The sequence below is a fragment of the Vanacampus margaritifer genome, chromosome 10 (genome assembly GCF_051991255.1).
Source record: "Vanacampus margaritifer isolate UIUO_Vmar chromosome 10, RoL_Vmar_1.0, whole genome shotgun sequence".
Taxonomy (NCBI): Eukaryota; Metazoa; Chordata; class Actinopteri; order Syngnathiformes; family Syngnathidae; genus Vanacampus; species Vanacampus margaritifer.
This window is the reverse complement of record NC_135441.1, coordinates 26,015,674-26,037,071: the sequence shown is the minus strand read 5'-3', so window position 1 is coordinate 26,037,071 and position 21,398 is coordinate 26,015,674. Positions and strand designations below refer to the sequence as shown.

At 41.2% G+C, this 21,398-nt stretch overlaps 1 protein-coding gene across 1 annotated transcript; it reads right to left on the bottom strand.

Moving 5' to 3' along the window:
• Positions 1-1,323: 1,323 nt before the first annotated feature.
• LOC144059251 (uncharacterized) lies at positions 1,324-21,325 on the bottom strand. Its single transcript, XM_077578205.1, has 18 exons — positions 21,086-21,325; positions 19,240-19,413; positions 17,734-17,930; positions 17,548-17,651; positions 16,365-16,426; positions 16,012-16,261; positions 14,694-14,887; positions 13,557-13,682; positions 12,102-12,230; positions 10,095-10,217; positions 9,634-9,769; positions 7,894-9,134; positions 6,563-7,117; positions 6,209-6,453; positions 5,280-5,340; positions 3,849-4,338; positions 3,128-3,259; positions 1,324-2,427 (listed from the first exon to the last, which is right to left on the bottom strand). Exons 2-17 carry the CDS (start codon positions 19,399-19,401, stop codon positions 3,141-3,143), a joined length of 4,194 nt encoding a protein of 1,397 aa, XP_077434331.1. The 5' UTR covers positions 19,402-19,413; positions 21,086-21,325; the 3' UTR covers positions 1,324-2,427; positions 3,128-3,140.
• Between the last annotated feature and the right edge of the window lie 73 nt (positions 21,326-21,398).

Below are 21,398 nucleotides of genomic sequence, written 5' to 3'. Positions count from 1 at the left end.
GAGGAGGAGGAGGAGGAGGGGGAGGGGGACATTACAGGGTTCGCAATTTCCTGAGATGGATGTGTGTGTGTGTGTGTGTGTTTATTAGGAGGGGTGGGGAGAGGGGTTGGCAAACAAAAAAGTGACACTTGGCTCGTCTGAGACAGAGTTATGAGTGGTGACATAAAGCAGCCAGTGAAGTCCCGAGGCCAAATTTAGCAACAATGTGAATATTTTGTGAATCAAAGGAGAAAAAATGTAAATGAGAAAAACGAGAGGACACGTGGTGGCTTGGAAATGCTTATGATATATGCAGATTGTCCACGAGAAGAAAAAAAAATCTCACTCTTACCATTGTTGTACGCACACATTAGGAAAATGATATTTTAAGAATATAAATATTAGTACATTTTTTGTATCATTTCAGCTAGGTTATGAAGACTCAAAATGTCTGTGACTTAAAAACACATTATGCATTTTTTTTATTTTTTTTTATCACTATGCTTTCATTTTGATAATGAAAGGATTGCTTATTCGAACGGTGTAAATCGGAAGTGTTATGTGGGAGTTGTTACGCGGCAAAAAAAGTGTGGAAAATAAAAATCACAATAACACATGTGGGAATGCTTCAGCATATGTCCGTCTCAGTCTTTTTAATGTAAAAATATTTTTTTTTTCTGTTTTTAATAGATTTTATGCATGAACACATTTAGAGGTGCAGTTGCTCTACCTAGTGGAGACTAGCAAACTTTAGAAAACACAATAGTTTATTTGTTAAGTTATTAACTTAAATGTATTGTTAAATTTGATTAGCTTCATAACATAATTGTCTAGATTATTTAAAAATTTACTATTGCTACTTTTCCCCCCTTGTTTTTACGAAAATGCTCAAATGTGAATTAGGCAACTATGCTAGTAGACAACAATTTGTTAACCGTCGTATTATTTTTGTTTCTTTCTTGCGTCAAAAACATTCGTGAGGCAATGTGACCCAATTCATGTTAAAGCACAAAAAATAAATTAAAAAAATTAAAATGTATTTTTGTGAATATTAGGAGACAAATAAAAAAAACTTTTTTTCTGAAAGCTTAAAATATTTTTTTTCTTGACCTTTAAAAGAGCATGAAATTGACAGAAGCTTATATTTTTTTTCTTTTTCTTTTTTGAATAAACATACAAAATGTAAATGTTGTAAATCGAACTACTGGCCTTCTTCAATAAACACACACACACAAAATGCCTACAGTGTGTCAAACAGTAATGGTGAACAACATGAGATTCACAACGTCATCTAACAAAATTCCAAATAATCAAGACTAAACACACAAACAACGAGTCCAGATGTCAGACTTTGAAACTTTTAATCTGGAGTACGCTCACATTAGAAGTCGACAAGATACACAAACAGATGCCCGGCTCACAGCCACGGACAAAAGACGACGCATCCCACCGAGGCGAAAAGGGAAACGTGTGCGAGTGTGTGGCGCATCAATATGGCTAAAGCCATCGCATTAAGAGTCCAATCTACCTTCGCAAATCTAAATACAAAGAGAAGAAAAATATTTTGTTCAACTTCAATCACAGCAGTGAAGCCTTCAACTAAATCATCAAGTCTTAAAGGGCAAGCACACTAAACTTGGACAACTTCTGAAGTCTTCCAAGCCGACATATCTGATTATATTCAGCAGCTCGTGCTAATAAAACACAGAGTTGACTTTCTGGAACAACAGGTCGCACAGACAAGTGCATCAAAAGCAAAAACGCCAGAGGAGTGCTGGCTTGCTGTACATTACCATACATGGAGCGGAAAGCAAGGTTAGCCGCCGACCGGCCCGCTACGACTCCCACACGCACACACCGTCCACAAGACCACGTGTTTGAAAAGCTAGCTAACCTCCTACATATACACACGCGCGCGCGCTATACTTTCACATAAGGTGTTTACCTAAACACCTCTCCTTCAGTAAAACACATTCACGTGTCCATAAATAAGCTACACGAGGGAATAAACAGAAGAATTGTCACATTTTACAACCGGCTCCCTCGGCCTTGAAGAAACAACAAAGTTATCTTCTTCGGCAAAAAACAAAACAAAAAAAAAAAGCTCACTCCTTCATGGCCGCTCCACACCATAAGTTCATGAAAAGTTAACAGTGAATCATAAATAGTCTCTTTGGGGGAGGGCTTGTGGTGTGGAAATGGCAACAAATCATCACTTAACGACCCGTGGTGCATTTCTAAACATAAGACACGACCGTCAAGTTATTTGCGGCTGAAGTTGCGATGAGCAAAACATCAGGTGCACAGTGGAGGTGTGTGTGTGTGTGTGTGTGTGTGTGTGTGTGTGTGTGTGTGTGTGTGTGTGTGTTCAAGACCGCCGGGTGCCCACGTCGTCCATCACTGGTGATCATTTGCACCACTGAATGCACACGTGACCATGGAACGGCTCTGAAAATCACGACCACCGCCAAGAAGTGGACAGGTGGGGACAAGGTCGGGGGTCAAAGAATTTCCCTCCCACTTAAATTAGACTGTAAAAGCTTTAAAGGAACCCCTGATTGTAATGACAACTTTGCTCTATATTATTTATTGGTTGTTACCAACATAAGGATGAGATTCATTTTTCGAAATGGAAAATACATTTTGGAGAAACTTTATTTGGACGTACGCCGCCATTGTTATGTTTGTTTTCATAGATCTCATAGTTTTGTTAGTAACAACCAAATAAATAATATAGAGCAAACTAGTCATTAGTCGGGGTTACTTTTAATACTTTTTTTCATAATCCTTCATTTGTCAGTGACTAAATAACAAGACTCCGGCATAAAATAATCATTGTTTTGTTTTTTTTGGTCTATGTTCTACCATGTTTATATCATTTTACTTTCACGTACAGTTTTTCAAGAAACGAGATGAAGAAAGGCAATTTTTTTTTGTCTTGAGTTGCAAACAAAAATGGGAGTTAAAAGTACAAAATTTTGGCAATGTGCTTAAAAGAAGACGGTATTAAATATTCTGTATTTAAATAAAAACATTAATTAAACAAATTACCTTTGACTCTATTAGCTTAATGCTAAACGCCATCGAGAAGCTATTCAAAATAGCATTAATGTCGCAGTGCAAACTTGCATTGACCAATATTACATACTTGTGGTCGCCAATCAATCAGTCTCGTCCTCCGGGTTGATCTCCTTCTGAGTGACGGGGACAACAGCGGTCCCCAACAAACCCCGCCTCACAATGTAGGGGCACGAGGGCCCAGTGGGGATGTCTGCAAAACCTGCAGGATTCAAACAAGTCATAAAAAAAGTCAATAAGATGAGCGGAAAAGGGAGGAACGGCCAATTTAAAAGACGTTCAAAAAAAAAAAGACATTCCATCCATCCACCATACTGTCGAACCCAGTTGACTAAGACAAAGCAATAGAAGTACTGCCATTGCATCCCGTGGCAATTTGGTTGCAACAAACTATGTTGACGTGAGTTGAGGACCTTCGTTTAGTTTAAAAAGTAGCACTTTGCTGCCATCTTGTGGAAGCTTAGATCACAGAAAGCATGTTGAAGCGAGTTAGGGAGCTTCATTTAGACAAAATGTAACGCTTAGCTTGTGGCATCTATAGGCAGCCATTAAGCTTTTCAGGGGCGCATCAAGTACTGACGGATTTTCGCCATTCGCAAAACCTTATGCTACAATTTGGAGTCTTGTTTTTAGACTGTGAGAGGAAGCTAAATTGTTCGGACTTGGAAAATTCTAACCCCGAACTTCTGGATTGTGAGGCAGGCGTGGTAACCACTCGTTCACTGTGTTGCTTGCCAACCCCCCACTTTTTTTTTTTTGTTCCCCATCTGCAGATTATTAATAGAAAGTACCTTTCATGACAACTTCCGGGAGACCGTAGGGTTCATACTCGGTGTCGTCAAAAGCGGCAGACAGCTGCGTCCTGTTTCGTCGTATCCGTTCGGCCAGACGCACCGGGTCGGCCGGGATGGGGAAGGAAGTGGAGAAGAGCATTTTGTCGCTGGTCTCTCGTCTCGCAGATTGCGCCGTTTGAGGCGTGTTGGGGGAGGCGTCGGCTAAGTCTTCTTCCTCCATCTCGGTGTCAGTCTGCGTGTGCGCGCAGCGGCGCTCAGGTGTCGCCTCGGTGCCAGCAGGGCACAGCTGCCGCTCTGTTTGAGTACCGACGCTTGTGGCTAAGCAGTCGGTGTTTATGCTCAAGTGTTTGGTCGCTGTCCAGCCGCTCGAGCCGCCATCAGATGTTTTTGCGGAAACTTTGCTGACGTGTTCCTGAGCCGTTTGATGTTGGGACACCTTGTGTGGCCTCAAACACGGTCCTGACAGCTGGAGCTCCTTCTCTGAGGGCTACATCACAAGAAAATGCTGGCAATGACATCACCTGATTTTCTTTTGTTTCGATCAGATGCTGGCCGGCAAGATAAATGACACATTTCTACGATAACATAAGGGGTGGGCAAATTTTTGTGATCAAGGGCCATATTAGATTTTATTTTATTTTTTTCAAATGGGACAATGGATGAGATAAAAAAAACAAAAACATGTTAAAATATACATTCAAAATAGTTCAATCTAAAATCAATTTAATCATAATTAATTAACCGATTATTTAAGAAAATGTACATATTTAACTACTTTTTTTCATTTTAATACTTTTATTGTACTATTTACAATAAACCAATTCATGAGATACATGAATAAAAAAAGGTTCAATGTATATGTAAAGTGGTTAATTTTTGTAATTTTATCATCTATAATGAACTAATCATTTAATAAAATAAATAATAAATGGTTAAATACACAGTATATATACTGTACTTGCTTATTTAGAAATAACCAATTATTTTTATAAGAAAATTAACAAACATGTTTTAATTAACCAGTTTGGGGAAAACGGCTAAAAACAGTCTTGATAAAAGCTCAGTTGAATGAATTAACAAAATGATTATTCAATCAATAGAATTATCGAATTCCTAACAAACATTTGAATGATGTGAATCATTTCATTCATATTTAGCATTTTATTTCAGCTGAGATTTAGTACGAGTTATAAACCATTTATGCCAAATGGGAATCGCGTACGTTTTCCCTGCGATTCATAAGGACCTGAATTATTAGAACAAATCTTTGGAAGCTTGGGAATTCACAGTCCTGTAAATTATTCTAACTGGTAAATAGCCTTTAAATCATCACCCCAAGTACTTTTTAACTGGAAGGGGTCTTGGAAGTGAGCAACTCGCGGAAGGAGCCGCCATGTTTGCGTGCAAGTGATAACCTAAGAATCCTACCGTGTTCATGTCAGACGAGCGCTGGTGGACGCTCATCTCTGGCACGTTGTTCCGCTGCATGCTTCAAACATAAACACAAATTCACTTTATTTAAAAAGATGACAAACAAAAATTTGCAAGCTATTTAAACACTCATAGGTAAAAACTAGGTACACTAATGATATGAATGAATAATGTTCAGAGTTGTATTAATTTACCAACATTTTTTGATACAGCAGAGCACACATTTTAGCAAATTATTCTATGTAGCGTACTTAAAGTACGGTGGCACCTTGACTTCAGTTTTCATTAATCCAGTCATAATGTAGAAAGGAAGGAAATGTAAAAAGGTTTTGTAAAGTGCTCGTATGTAGTATTTATGTACTATGTGTGTGCCTTTAACTCTTTGACTGCCAAAAACGTTAAATAACGTTTCGTAAAATCCTATGGAGGAGTGCCAAAGACGTTAAAAGACGTTTTTTTTTCAAAACAGGTGAAACTAACCATTTTCTATTGTTGATTACTCAAAAACGGAATAAGGTAGAAACAAACTTTTTTTTTTCTGATGGAAGATGAGAGTCCAATCTTGTTTTGGCAGTATGTGTGTTTCCATAGTCCAAACACATAATTTTCTATGGACCTTGAAAGATCAGTCAAAATGCTTAAAATCGGCTGGCACCCACGGCATCCCTTTTCTGAAAACGTCTGGCAGTCAAAGAGTTAAGGGGCGTGGTTTAGCAAGTGCCATCAGGAGCTGGAGTCTCCTTGTGAGTGTTCTCATTTTGTCTTTTGTGTTGAACCCGTGCTACTAACAGCTGAAAGTCTGTTGCGCCTGTGACTCGCCTTGCCCACATTACAAAACCCTTGACAGATTATAATGAGTACAATAAATTCAAAAGCTCAATTTTTCGCCCCCCCATTTCACTTGAGTGGCAGCGTATCCGTTGTACCTGGTGGAGAGCATGCGACCTTGCAGCCTGTTGGTGAGGCAAGAGAGCAACAGCTCATCCTCTCTGATGACCAGCGCTGCGCTCTGGTCTTTAGCGCAGTGCTGCGTTTGCGGTCCCATTTGGCTGGGAAGGACCTGATCCACAGTGGAGGAGGGTTGAGAAGCCAATCTCCAGATGGACAACTCCCCGGCCTGCTGCTGGGACACCTCAGTGAGCTTCTGTAACTCCCTCTGCAGCGCCACCACCTGGCCAGGGAGTGAATAACACTTCGTTCAATGAACACTTCCTTTTTGTTGATGGCAAATCAATGTACATGACTTCGTGCTTGACTTCGCTCAAGCTATGGACAGGTACCTGTGTCTGCAGGCAGTTGATGATCTCATCATGACTTCTTCCCATCTCTGAGGTGATATCATGTGACACACTGGGCGTGGTCGACAGGGTGTCACATCCCGAGTCTTGCTTTGATAGCAGGTTGCTTGTGTCCGGAAGGATACCACATACAGCATCAGTGTTTACCACAGAGCAGCCATTGATGCTTTTAGTCCAATCAGAGCCTTCGAAACTCTGTGCCTGAATCAAGACATTGTCTGCCTCATTGGGACTTGAAGTGACAGGAAAGTTTGTTACATAATTTGATCGTAACTCAAAGGAACTCCCTGAGTCTAGAGCATCGCCCATTTGGCCTTCATTCTCCAACTTGCAAATTTTGCCCTTTTTTCTTCTCGTTCCCTCCTCTTCACCTGTTGTCTCATCCTTGAGTGCATCCAGCTCTTGGACGCGCCGCCGCAGTTCTTGTCCCTGGCTGAGGAGGGCGCCATCTTTCTCCTGCAGCTCGGCAAGAAGCCCTGAGATGTACTGGCTCTGCTTCTCAAAGCCCGCGGTCAGCTGCTTCGTCTGACTGGTCAACTGAGAGGAGGAAGATTAATAATGCGTGAAGTAGAAGAAAAAATGTTTTTAAATGAAGGAAGGAGCCTACACACACTCTGGAGTTTTATAATATTAATACTTGTGTAAAAAAAATAAAAATAAATACTGTTAAAAGTAGAACTACTAATTTCAACAATGTATTTCAGTAAAGGTTAAACAAAAAAAAATACTGGTAAAAGTTTTAAAAAATTACACAAGATATAAATAGTCTACTCACCCCTGTTCAAAATGCCATTTTTTACAATAGAAAAAAATAGATCCAAGATAAACCCTTTGACAACTTTTTCCATTATTAATGCGACCTTGATAAATATATATAAATATTCTTGAGGCGTAACATAAAAATAAACAACTGAAACAATGTGGTTGCACAAGTGTGAACACCATCTTATAACTGTGGATGTGGCCGTGTTGAGAAGTAACCACTTTCATGTTAAATGGGAGCCAGCACACACTACTTGGAGCAGATGACACCATCCAAAGTGCCTCTGACGAACCCAAAATAATTTTCAGATGCTCAAGTAGGCTTTTCTTTACTTTTTTTTTTTTTTTACTCTCTAGTAGGGTCTGGACCTGAGACCTTAGACAAGATGGAGGGAATTATGAACGGTTCAAAATATTTTCAATGTTAGCACAAAACTTCCAGGCGTCTGCTGATAGAAAAAAATGCCAGGAAAAGCCAAATCCGGGTCAAATGGTTGCACCTGACCATGTTAAGTTGTTGTATGTCATTTTTTGCAAACATTTTCTTTTACCTGGTTTTGAAGGGCAGCCAGTTTAATTTGGAGCTGGTTAGCGCGTTCCGTCTCTTGTGCATTTTCTCCCCTGAGTCGTTCGATCTCCTCGGTGAGGTCGGAGGACACGGACTCGTCTTTGTGGAGATGACAGACCACTGGCCCGGTTTCTCCCTCATGTGACCGCTGCGAGTGTTGCTGGGAGACCAGCGTGTTGAGCTGATTGGTCGATTGGCAAAAGTGGGCGTATTGCTCCGGTGATGGCACTTGGTTATCTGAGACGGATATGTTGCAGTTGAGTGTGTCACTGTGGAGCGTCAGGTACGTCAGTGGGCCGTTGGCTACCAATTCGTCATCACGTAAAGATTCTTCATCTTTGACATTCTTTGGTTTAGCAAGCTGAGCTGTAAGTTCTTCCAGTCTGAGGCTCAGTTCTCTTTTTCCTTCTCTCTCATTGGCAATGATTTGCGCCAGCTCCTCTTTTCCTCTCTCCCTCCCTTCACGTTCCAAAGCCAGTTGGACTTTCACTTCGCCAAGTTGCTGTTTCAGCTTTAAGTTAAGCTGCATCATTTCCACCTCCCGGTCTTCTTGTGCCTGCTTGGTCCCGTCCTGCTCCTCTCTTTCCTCCAAAGCTGCCAGGGCCTTCCTCAAACTGTCGTTGTCGCTCTTCTCCTTCTCCAACTGAGCCTTCCATTTCATGTCCTGCTCATCTCTCTCCGCGCCCTGGCTGGCGTGTTTGCAGCTTAGCTGTTTCAGACGTGTCCTGGCCTCCACTTCGGCACGTCGTTGGACTTCCAGGTCGTCCAGTCGCTTCTGGAGTTCTTCGCGCACGTCGCGCAGCTCCGAACGCAACGAGGCGTTCTCCCTCTGGAGGTCGTCGGTGCGTATCGTCGGTTCAGACTTCAGAGTATCGAGAATTATTATGTCGCTCTCGCCGTCGGTGGGGGGATTGTTAAATGTAGGGGACTCCTTCTCCTCATAATTTATTACTCGGTGGGAACTCTCAGTGTCTGCAGTGATGTGCTCTGAATCAATTCCTTCTCCGGGCTCTCTGTCGGGCGGGTAAGATACGGAAATCTCTGCCCTTTGCTGGACCTCGTCCTCTTGTTTCAGCCCCCTCGGCTCAGCTCGGGGGGCGGAAGGCCTCTTGGTGTAGGCAGATGACCGAGTGTGATGAGAGGAAGGTTGAGTCGTGAAGCTCTGCCCAACAGGGTAAGTCGGGACAAGTGACGTGCAATCTGGCAAATGAGCAGCTTTTTCTTCTAAAATAGAAAACAAAACATAGCATAAGTGATAAAATAAAACCACAGTTCAAATAAAAACAAGTAAGAACATTCCATGCTAAAAATTGAGCCATGTAAAATTTATATTGCATTTTAGTCATTTGCTATTTTTATACAGATTGACTTTTGTTGCAAATTAATATTTGTCTCCTTTTTTAATCAAATTTTTTAGTGAAATATACTCACTATTTGACTGGCCATTACTCATATATTTTTATTTATTTAAATTGAATACAAATACATAAAATATTTAGATTTAAGAGGCAGAAACAAAGTCTTCTCCTAGTTTTTAAACATTCAGTTCATTTTTTGGGGCACCCACTATATTATTGACCAGCAGGTGGCAGAATTGAGGCGTTAAATAAAGCACATCATACATTTACTAACTGATGAAACTAAAATCCCTTATGTTACTGCTGACAGTAAAATCCTACGAATGGTAGATTTTACTCTGACTCTCATGTCCGACTCGGTGCACCTTGCAGTTCTTTAAGAAGACGGAGGGCGTCCACTCGTTCCTCTGCCAGTGTGCTCGCCTCTTCTTCCAGCGTTCGCTCTCTCTTCTTGCTCTGCTCCAGACTTACTGCCACGCCCTCCGCATCAAGAGTCACCTCCTAACGGCAAATGTAAACAAAGGCAATGAAAGCCTGTCAGCGACTACGCTGAGCTCTAGTTTCCCCCATGATGGCCATTTCAAAAACATCCTTGGAGTCAAATCTGTTAGCTATGGAGAAGTCATTATCAAATGTTATCGGAAATGTATCACAGATAGAATACATAATTGCCCACTATTATTTATTTAATATGCACCTAATGCATCTCCTGGATGCACATATGGTACATTAAGACGATGTTTAAAAATTTACAAAGTTCTCGCTGTCCAGTTAATGCATAATTGACGTGTGCAGACCGGTTTGGATGTGCGTTATTGTCGTCTACCTTCAGTTTTGCTTGTATTTGGTTCTCTTTTTTCTGACTCTCCTGCAGCTGTCCTTCTGTGAATTTGACTCTCTCCTTTAAAGACTCCAACTCTTTCTCCAGCGTTTGCTTCTGCTGAGACAGCTGAGATCGGGGAAATCAGGCATAAGGTACTTGAATACAAACAACAAAGTAGAAGTGGTGAAAACGATGAGAAAAAGACTTCAATAAATAGGAGAAGAGTAATGAATGGCTGTTGTAGACGAGAATGAGGACAGGTGCAGGAACCAAAGCGAGAGAGCAATCAGAGTATCAGAGACTGGAACTGAATAGAACAAAACTGAAAAAGCAGTTTAGTAGAGAAAACAAAATACTTTTTTTTATGTGCAGGTTATTGTGGGTTTCCATCAACATTATTCACGGCTCGAGTAAGTATGGTAACCTTTTAAAGCAACACAAAATGCGTTTACTTTTCCTGCTTTCCAAATATTTATTTTGACACCCAAAAAAAAATCCTAAAAATGGATTAGATATGAGTGAAACGGCATCCATGCAGCCAGCAGTTCCAAAGGCAACAATAGAAATGCACCATTAATGTCCTTTAAGATTCTTTTCATCCGCAGGCTCACCTGCACCGACACTGACGTCAGTTTTGCCTGCACCTAGCATTCCTTTATCGTCGCTGTCGGGGGAAATCCTCCCTTCTCCAAACGAGTACTTATCACGAAATTGAAAAAAAACAAAACCCGGCATCTTGCTTGAGCAACCAAATATTGCATCATTCAAGTTGGTTTCAATTATATTTTAGATTGCTATCATAACATCAACACCACAACACCCCAAAATCATGTTAAACTTCAATTGCTAACTTAATACAGGGATGTGATTTGACCAAAGTGAAATTATCTGAAAATTTAGCCGGGGGTCTGGGGGCCGCTGGCACTCGCTCATGGGTTTTCCGTGTTTTTAAGTACTTTCAATGCACTCACATGACAAAGAAATAGACAAAACAACAGCATAAATTTTCAATGTATATTGAACTATCCCATATAAAATGGCAGTTTTAGTCAACTCAAAATCAGTCACATTCAAAAACATTGGACTGCCTTTGCTTTTAAAAACTATCGCTGAGAATATCATCATATCTAACTAATGTGATTACTAAGTTAACACATAAATAATGTTGAAGAGTTCAAATTTCATGAACAAATAATTGTATCATGACCAAATGAAAAGTAACTCATATTAGAGCATACCACAAATGTCTTTGTTATAGCAGAAGATGTTATCTGTCGGAGTCATGTGCATACACAATGAACTACTAAATAAAAAAAATAAATAATAAATAAAAATAAAAATCAGATTTTTTTTTGGGGGGGTGATAAAAAAAAGCGGAATTCCGCGAATTAGCGGAAAAATCACATCCCTGTTAATAGGCTGAAATATACATTCATTAATTACGTTGTTATTGATTGAAATTGTAGAAATGCTCATATTTGATGGATGGATGTCTAAAAAAAACAAATGAGGTTTACGCCTGACAGTGACGACATACATGAGTAATAACGAAAATCACAACACTGTTCATGCAGGATCATCTCGCATCTCCATTCTGGCATGCCTTCAACACCTCTTACTGAGAACGACAATGAGTTGTGGTTTGACGTCACACAATGCTTTTTCTGTGCCTTTACTTTACCTTTTGCCGCTCAACTTTGCCACTGGGGAGAAGAAACCGTGAGAAGAGGAAAAGGAACGCGCAGTGATTAGAGGAGGTGGAAGGAAAACAGAAGGAGCAAAAGTGAAAAAGAGTGCGAGGACAAAGGAAAGACGCAAGCACGGGTGGCGACATGAGATAAGTTTATTCACCTTTGGCACAGATAAGCGAGGAGGCGTGAAAGGGAGAGAAGGCACGAATGTGGAGAAAGATAAGCAGAAAAGAGCAGCAGCAGGAGACAATCAGCTGTTGATGCGGGGACGTTTGTGTCTGAGGCGGCGTAGCGTTTGCGGAGGCCAAACTGGACTCACCTTGTCAGCTTGGGCCTGCAGGCCATTGTGAAGCGTCCTGGCCTGCTGCAGCTCCTGGTTGAGTTTGTTCACTTCCTGCTGATGCTGCTTCTCCATGCACTGCTTCTCCTTCTGAAGCTCCAGCAGGTCCTAAATGCGAGCAAGCAAACTAACGCGTGAGGCAACGTATTGTATTGTTTGGTGTGGTTAGAGATGCAGAGAGACTGGAAGAGTGATAGAATTTATAGGAATTTTGTCCTCTTTGCGTGTTCCAAAAATGAGGATAGGTTTGATGCAAGTAAAATACACCTTTTGCAAAAATGATTTCATAAAAAAAAACAGAGAGTCTCAGGACAAATAACTGCCTCTAATTCATCACTTAAACAACGTGGGATTTCAGAACGTCAAATGTGCTCTTCTACGTGTACAATAGCTTCTTATAGTTAAAAAGACCTCCTCCTTTTCATTTGTAGACTAAACATACTCTCTGGTACTTTTCCGTGAGCAGGTGGCGTAAACAAGGTCAGGTGGATGTTTTTGAGACAGAATGTGTTATATAGTTGAAGGATCTATTTTTCCCCCATAACAACATCTCACAAACAAGTTGAATCAAATTCACGGTGGCCGTGACTGATGAAGAAAGTAAAAAGTGTGTGTGTGTGTATTATTTCAAAGCAAATTTTGTTTTCATGACCGAGATGTGCGTGTACAAATAAAACAAGGAATTTTGGACCAATCAGTGTATACCAGCCAAAGGAGTGTGTGTGTGTGTGTGTTTTTGAGACAAATTCTGGTTCAAGGGCTAAATGTGCTTTCGCACAAAACGCTGACAAGGAACTTTTTTTAGACTAAATAGTATGTCCCAGTTTAAGGCCAGGCCATACGAGGTCAACATCATGTGCTCTGCTCAGGACACAAAATATGTCTTATAGGTTAACTCTTTGACTGCCAGACGTTTTCAGAAACGGGTTGTCCCCAGTGCCAGACGATTTTAAGCATTTTGACTGATCTTTCAAGGTCCATAGAAAAATATGTGTTTGGACTATGGAAACACACATACTACCAAATGAAAGATTGGACTCTCATCTTTCATCAGAAAAAAGAGTTTGTTTCTACCTTATTCCGTTTTTCAGTAATCAACAATAGAAAATGGTTAGTTTCACCTCTGTTTTGAAACAAACGTCTTTTTACGTCTTTGGCACTCCTCCATAGGATTTTACTAAACGTTATTTAACGTTTTTGGCAGTCAAAGAGTTAATATGAAGAATTAAAATGTTCATAATGTGTAACAATAGTTGATATATGAAATTAGGTATTAAAAATGTTATAATATCTTTCAAGAGTCACAGAAAGACATTGACGTATAAGATTAAGTTCACCTGTGCATTTTAGGGTAAGGCCTTTATCCCTAAAATGTTTAGGAGTTGTGTATCATACTAGCAATGAAACCTCCGGTAGGTCCCGGTTCCCGCTCACCCTTTGATGCTGCTTGTCCAGCTCCTTAGCGCGCTGTTGGTGCTGCAGTCGGCTGCTCTCGGCATTCTGCCGCTGACACTTGAGCTCCTCTTGAAACTGCTTGAGCCTCTGCTCGGCTCCCGACGCCTGCAAGGGATACAAAGTTCAGTCTAGTCATTTTCTGTCGTGCCGGGGTCCGGCGACGTGCAGAGTCAAACAAAGACTCATTTTGACAAGGGTTCTCTGTAGAATGTTGCGAAATGAGCAAGCAAGGATACTATGAACAGGGTAATGTGTCGACTACAGCTTTTTCAGACATAACCTTTGGATTGTTTTACAGCCGCTAATGGGACAAAGGGGATGTTTTTATCAACAGTCTGTCTTTAAAGCTTGGGACAATAGCAAACAGGGAAAATTGCCAGCGCTTTTTCCAGGGATGTGATTTGACCAAAGTGAAATTATCTGAAAATTTAGCCGGGGGTCTGGGGGCCGCTGGCACCCAGCTAGGTCCAGGGCAGCGCCCTGGTGGGGGGACACGGGGGGCGAAGCCCCCGCGGAGCTCATGGGTTTTCCGTGTTTTTAAGTACTTTCAATGCACTCACATGACAAAGAAATAGACAAAACAACAGCATAAATTTTCAATGTATATTGAACTATCCCATATAAAATGGCAGTTTTAGTCAACTCAAAATCAGTCACATTCAAAAACATTGGACTGCCTTTGCTTTTAAAAACTATCACTGAGAATATCATCATATCTAACTAATGTGATTACTAAGTTAACACATAAATAATGTTGAAGAGTTCAAATTTCATGAACAAATAATTGTATCATGACCAAATGAAAAGTAACTCATATTAGAGCATACCACAAATGTCTTTGTTATAGCAGAAGATGTTATCTGTCGGAGTCATGTGCATACACAATGAACTACTACTAATAAAAAATAAATAAATAAATAAAAAAAATCGGAATTTTTTGTTTTTTGGGGGGGGGGATAAAAAAAAGCGGAATTCCGCGAATTAGCGGAAAAATCACATCCCTGTTTTTCTATCTTCTATATTCAGAGGGAACCAAATGGTCTCATCAAATGAAAGGACGTCGCGTGAATGACAAACGAAACGGATTAGTAGCGTTCATAGCGAATGCGTTATTACCCGCTCACTCTGCTGACTGATTTGCGTGTGTGCCACGCTGACTTCATTGTGCGCCCTCTGCAGGCTGAGCTCTGTGGCGGCCATCTTCTTCTTGCCCTGCGCCATTTCGTCCTGAAGTGACCTCATCGCCTCCGTCCTCATGCTCAGCTCTTGCTCCAGCGATGCCGCATGGCGACGCAGTTGTGACAAAGACGCTGGTTGACAGCACACAGCGATTACTTCAAAAGTGGTCACACACACACATAATCGAGTGGCAAATAGTGCAAACCGTACAACAGCCTGGAAATGTACGTGTTGGCTTTGTAAAGGAGCTATTCTTTCTTTATCGCGTTTTATCCTATGACACAAAGTAGTTCTTTGTTACAAGCTCTGGAGTCAGTTAATCATTCAGGTGTAACAGTAGCGCAACATTACTGGCATGACGTGGAAAGAGGGGCTGTTTCTAACCTGGGAAAACATGCAGTAGGTTTTATCTTACAGGTATCTTGCTGAGAACATAATATACAGACACAAACACACACACACACACACACACACACACCTTAGGTAAACACTGAAACAGCACTTTAGTGTGCAGAGAGACGCACACTGCAGGAAGGTAACAGGTAAAAGTCTGTGGCAAAGACTGTGTCGCAGCTGAAATTGAAGTCAGCTGTTTGTACTGTAACCTGACAATTAAAAATCCCACTCTTAATGTTTTTGTAATTCTCCCTTATCCCTTTATTTATTATTGTTTATTATTATTGATTTTGTTGTTATTATTATTATTGTTGTTGGTTATTCTTACTACCATTATAATCATATGATCTTATTTTATTTTTTAAATAAGGTATGTCATTTTCTTTACGCTAATAACGTCTGATCCTTTCATTCTTCTTTTTCTCTTCTTTCTGCATCACTTTACCTTCTGCATTTTACATATTTGTTTGAAACTGAAAATCTGGTGGGGGGTTTTCTCTTACCTTAATGTTGTGATTTTCTTCGCGATGATTACTGTTTTATTGTATCTCTTTTTTTCGAAAACAATATATATTTTTTTGGTTTATTGTGATTTTTGGGTTGTGTCTTGTTGTTTTTTGCCAAGACGTGACTTTTTATTGGGACTCAGCCTGCGACTAGTCAGAGAATCCGACGAACTGCTGTTTATACAGAATTGTACAAGGCGGTCCCTCTTTATGTTGCGTTTACTTTTGATCTCTGCTATTTTTGCAGAAATTATTATTATTATTTTTTTAATCCTACAAGTCAGGCCACTTGCAATTTTTTTTTCCAAAGCTGTAATGCAAGCACTTTCATGCCTCTCCGTTTCCGCACTCACTGTCTGTTTGTGTGCTGAGGTCTTTCTCCCTCTCAGGCGCCTCTCGCTTTGACTGGTGGTCAGCAGCGGGCGTCTGGGGACAAGACGGAGATGCTCTCCTGGCCGCCGGCCTGGGGTCATCCCGCTCCCACGGAAACGCAGCCAAGGGAGTGGCGAAACAGTCCGATTGGTCGGAAGGGTGGCCGCGGGGCGTGGTCTTGTGTTCCCGCGGCGACGAGGCCGACAGAGCGTCAGGGAACTGGAGCCGCTGCTGGAACACAGATTGCAAACAAAGGTTTTCCAGCCTAAGTAATTAAGATAAACATTGACGACATTAGAAGCACCTGCGCAACGTGATAAATGTTCGTACTTACTCGGATTTGCGGGGAGTTCTGCGATTCTTCATTCTGCGCCACCCTCTCATCCTTTCGGCTCCCTGAAGGACAACAACACAGCATTGGAAAAGGCCCGGGTTCGGAATTAATTGAGTCGCTCAAGCGGAAGAGGAATGAAGACAGTGAAGTGGTCTCAGGACAAAAAGAGGAAAGACATGTCAGTCCACGGGGAGAAGGGGGCTGGGAAAGAAGGGAAGCTCTGGGATTTCACTTATATAATGGCATTGTTAACGCATTCAAACCCAAAAATGTGTAAACATGTTTTTTTTTGTTTTTATGCAAAAGCATACAGAAGGCTTTGATGCAGCTTCTGACATGAAGAGGTGGCTTAAAGCAATGGTAGTTATTACAACAACAAAAAAAACGACCTGCAGGTGGCAGCAGAGTATAAGAGATAAGCTAGGGTCATGTTTTTGAAAGTGACAGTGAAACTTAGCTATATTCTGATGCTAATTGCTGCAAAACGGAAACAAATACAAATATACCTTTTCTTCCTAATAAAAGAAGAGACTAATCTTTCTTTTGGTAGGCTCCATGTTTTTATAGCAATAGCAACACAATATTCTGAAGGACCTGGCAAAATCAGTCAAAATCCAGTAAAACAGCCGGGAGCGAAGGGGGTTGCTTCAGTGAAAATGGCTGGGAGTGAATGATTTAAGTACGGGTTTATCACTTAACTCTTTGACTGCCAGACGTTTTCAGAAAAGGGATGCCGTGGGTGCCAGCCGATTTTAAGCATTTTGACTGATCTTTCAAGGTCCATAGAAAATTATGTGTTTGGACTATGGAAACACACATACTACCAAAAAAAGATTGGACTCTCATCTTTCATCAGAAAAAAAAAGTTTGTTTCTACCTTATTCCGTTTTTCAGTAATCCACAATAGAAAATGGTTAGTTTCACCTCTGTTTTGAAACAAACGTCTTTTAACGTCTTTGGCACTCCTCCATAGGATTTTACTAAACGTTATTTAACGTTTTTGGCAGTCAAAGAGTTAAGAGTGGTTCTTATGTACCAAGCTGGCTCTTCGGAAATTTAGGCAATCGAGCCTTCAAAACTTGAAGCACACGAAAGCTTCCTCTGAATTCAAATCAAGGCAGAATATCCTGAGATTGCCAAAACAAACATTGAATTCCTTGCTCCCATTGTTTCAATGTTTTACCGGGATGTTCCCACGGCGAACTTGTACTCCAGCAAGGTGTGGAGAAAAGAGTGTTATCCGCAGACCTGCTGCCGCTCTGCAGCTTCTCAAGTTCTGCCTCCAGTCTGCAAAGAGCGGGAATGATTGCCAGTGAACCCAGCTGTTATCATGTCACCTCGTTAACCTCGTGATCCGCTTGCGCTGTACCGTTTAATTTCCTGGGTGAGTTTGTTGTTGAGGGTCCGGGCGGCATCGAGCTGACCCTCCAACGAGCAGACTTGGGCCTGCTTGGTCTGAAGATCCTGGGCGAGGCGCTGCCCACCGTTCACTGCCACCTGGGCCTCCTCACGGACGCTCTGGAGCTCCCTGCGCACCGCGTGGAGCTCCCCACGCGCCTCCTCGTACTACAAGAGACCAGAAGAAATGATGAAATGTGAGATACTGTGATAAGATTACAGCATCAAAATCACATTCCGTTGAAAACTGTACATTTTTTAGATACGTGCCCTTGTGAAAAGAATGAGTTTCAAGGTCAAGCCCGGGTATTCTGGCAGCCACACAGCTATTGTGAAATAATTGCACCGAGGATTTGGACAATTGACACTTAATAAAGTAAAACTAAGTCTATAAGTGATTAAAAATTGCATCATCTGTCTTTGGAATGTGTCTATAATAGGTATGAAGTGCACTTCTTGTTTTATTTTTGTGTGTGGGTGTTTTTTTTACTTTTATGTTTTTATACTGTTCTATTACGTAAGTCCAATTTAATATTTGACCTGATTTGTCTTTGTTGGGGCTGTTCATATCTGTTATTTGTTGGATAAGATTGTTTCAGATGATAATGGAAAATTATAAATAAAGTAATAAAAATCATCAAAACAAAAATTATTTTGATAAATATATATATATATATTTTTTTTAAAAAAGGCCAATTAGAATAATTGCTGCAGCTATAATTTCACGTTATAAATTGTGTAAATTTAATTTGTATTTGAAAGCTTCTTTCACGCACCACTAGAGGGAGCACTCGTACCACACTTTTGACAATCAGTCATTAGGTTTCCATCCACCTATTTTTATTCAAATTTTCAAGAAATGCGAAAATAAAACTGAATGGAAACGCTAGAAATTCGAAAAATAGCCAAAATTTCGCCCAAAAGTTTTTCTGCTTAGAGGGGGTGGATTTTGAAGCGTATCGAAAAAAAGGAAAATGCGAATTTAGGCTCTGGAAACAGGTTTTGCGAATAACCGCTGGCAAGACCGGATACATGTAGCACGTTTTGACTGGATATTACGTGAGCAACGTTGAACGATAAAGTAAGGTATGTTTGGGGGGACGACGAAACTGAAATATTTTTGGAATTAATTAATGAAGAGAATATTAATGCAATTCTTAAATAGAAAACGCTACGGTTTATCAAGAATTACAAAAGCAAACTCATATGACGTCATCGCACAGCGCAGTCGCTTCCTGGTCTTCTGCTTCTTCTTTTAAATGACTGGTGGATCACATCTCTATGGTGTATAGCGCCACCTACAGCGGCGGAGTCCCCTCTCAATATTCGCAAAAGAGGAACAGATGGAAACGGGCACAAGTCGCATGTCTGTTTTGCGCATTTTCAGTAAATTTGCTTAAAAAATTCAAAACAATTGGATGGAAACCTGACTACTGTTTGGGTTGGTTGTGTAACACGAAACAATGGCAGCTTGTACCTTGACAGTTTGTTTGTCATGGCTAATATGGATGTTGTCCAGTTGCAGCTGCTTCTGCTTGTTCTCTCTGGACAGACGCTCGTGGTGGGCCTGCAGCTCCTTCACCTTCTGAAGAACTCGTCCCGACAGACCCGATGTCCAGTCCTCCTCGGCCCAGCTCATCGCTCTTTAGGCCTGACAAAAGAATAATACTTTTTAGCCTTGTGTGTGTGTATATATGCAAGACTGTTAAATTCGGAGGAGACCACATCATTTATTGTGCAACCCCATTTTAAGAACCATTAGCTTATTAGTTCACTGTAGACACTCCCACATAAGCACCAAGAATTAGCCGGTCCCCCCTAGAGTCCTGACAATCAGCTGTTGGAATTGAAGAAAGCGAGCGAAACAGAAACAGGAAGTGCACGCCTGTTGAATAATACGCTCATGGTTGTGTGTGTCATGACAGCGAATTCGTCCCACTTTGCTTCCCAACATGTGTTATGTTGTTATGGAATTGATCACCAAGGAAGACGCTGCGGGGTTGTCACCAGCGGGGCAGCTGTGACTCAATGTTTTAAAACACTTGAGGCACTCGCGGTTGAAAATAAATCACACTTTTCAACATGTTTGACGTTTTAGAACGTTTTCTCATCACGGAAAGACATTCATGCGCGTGCAAACAACACAGTTTATAAAAAGCGAAAGCAGGAATGTAGAAATGCTTGATTTAAAAAGCGCCAGGGTGACTAAACCTGTTAAGGGAATAATTGTCAACACAGTTTTGAAGAATTTCACCCTTGAGGGAATACTCACAATACCCTGGAAGGACGACAAGCGACGATAAAAACCTTGATTTGATAGAGACAGGAACAACGCAGCTGATAATAATTGATTTCAGATTGCACCGTGTTTGTTTTTTAACCCTCAAGAGGAGATTTTGGTGTACACGTCACGAGAGAAGAAGGCCTTAAACTGAGACAGAGGAGGGTATGGATCCTCCAGTAGTTTCCTAGCATCTCTCGCCACTAGTTGCAATATCTTTTTGTCAACAGTGGGACTCAAACTGAGAGCCTCGCTTCTAATGCCTAAGAGATGGGCTTCCAAATCTGCATTTTGTCTATTTGGAAGGATAAGGGGCAATCACATTAAAAAGGTCATTTACGTTGGGGGGGTTGGTTACTAAAACAAGTGCTTCCATTCATGCCACACTTGCTTCTTCCCTTTTAAGATTCATCGTTCATCACTTCCTTCTTTCCTTCAGTCCTTCATTTTTAGTCCTTCAAGTCCACCTTTCTTCCTTCTCATCTGTTGTTCCTTTCATCCACCACTCCTCGGCTCTTCCCTTTCTTCCCGTTAAACCCATGTGTTATTTGAGCTGCCCTTCGCTTTCTTAGCATCCTCACTTACTTTTCTTTCCTTCCCTTCCTGCCTTCATCTTTTCTCTCATCTTTCTTTGCTATATTCGTTCATCCTTCCTTGCTTGCTTGTTTCCTTTATCCGTCCTTCCTTTCACAACATTCTTCCAACTTCCATCCTACCTTCTTTCCCTTCTTTCTTTCATGCAGCCCTCATTTAAGAAGTGTGTACCGACTTTGTCCCACCCTGTATACTGAGTGTGTGTGTAGGGAATAGGCTGAGATGAGCAGCTGGACATTGTTTTTTTATTTTTTTTTTTAACTCATTACGAGCTTCAGTCCGTGACAGCCTGTGTGACAAAACAAGCCGAGTGACGGCCATTTGTTCCAGTCTGAGTGTGAAGATTCAGAATATGTTGATATTACACTTACGTGACAATGCCCAACGCGCTGCCGTATGCTAAAATCTAAAAACTACACACAGATAAAAGCGGCTACTTAATACTTACCATCCACTTTTCCTTTACTGGGAGTTGACAAAAGGGCGCCAACCGGCAGGCAGCTTCACGCCTCGTCGCGTTCCGGTGAAGCAAGAAACTCCCCGTTTTCGAGTCCAAATTGGAGGTTAAAAAACGTCCGTTTGTGGTCGTCTGGTATTGTTGTTTCCCCTCGCAAGATAACAGGTAGCAGATGGATGCGACGCGTCGCGTGCAGTAGACAAGCCGACAAGAGAGTCAGAGAGGTTGTGGCACGAGGCGGGGCGGAGCTTAGTGACGTAAGAGGAAAGTCCTTTTATGGGGAGGTCCTCGCTGTTCATGCGCA

Bases quoted from the DNA above. Each gene is read 5' to 3' on its own strand.
- LOC144059251 (XM_077578205.1), bottom strand. From the start codon at position 19,401: ATGAGCTGGGCCGAGGAGGACTGGACATCGGGTCTGTCGGGACGAGTT. The intron at 17,652-17,733 runs GTACAGCGCAAG...CGCTCTTTGCAG, and splicing joins CTCACCCAGGAAATTAAACG to ACTGGAGGCAGAACTTGAGA. The intron at 13,683-14,693 runs GTAATAACGCAT...TATCCCTTGCAG, and splicing joins TCAGTCAGCAGAGTGAGCGG to GCGTCGGGAGCCGAGCAGAG.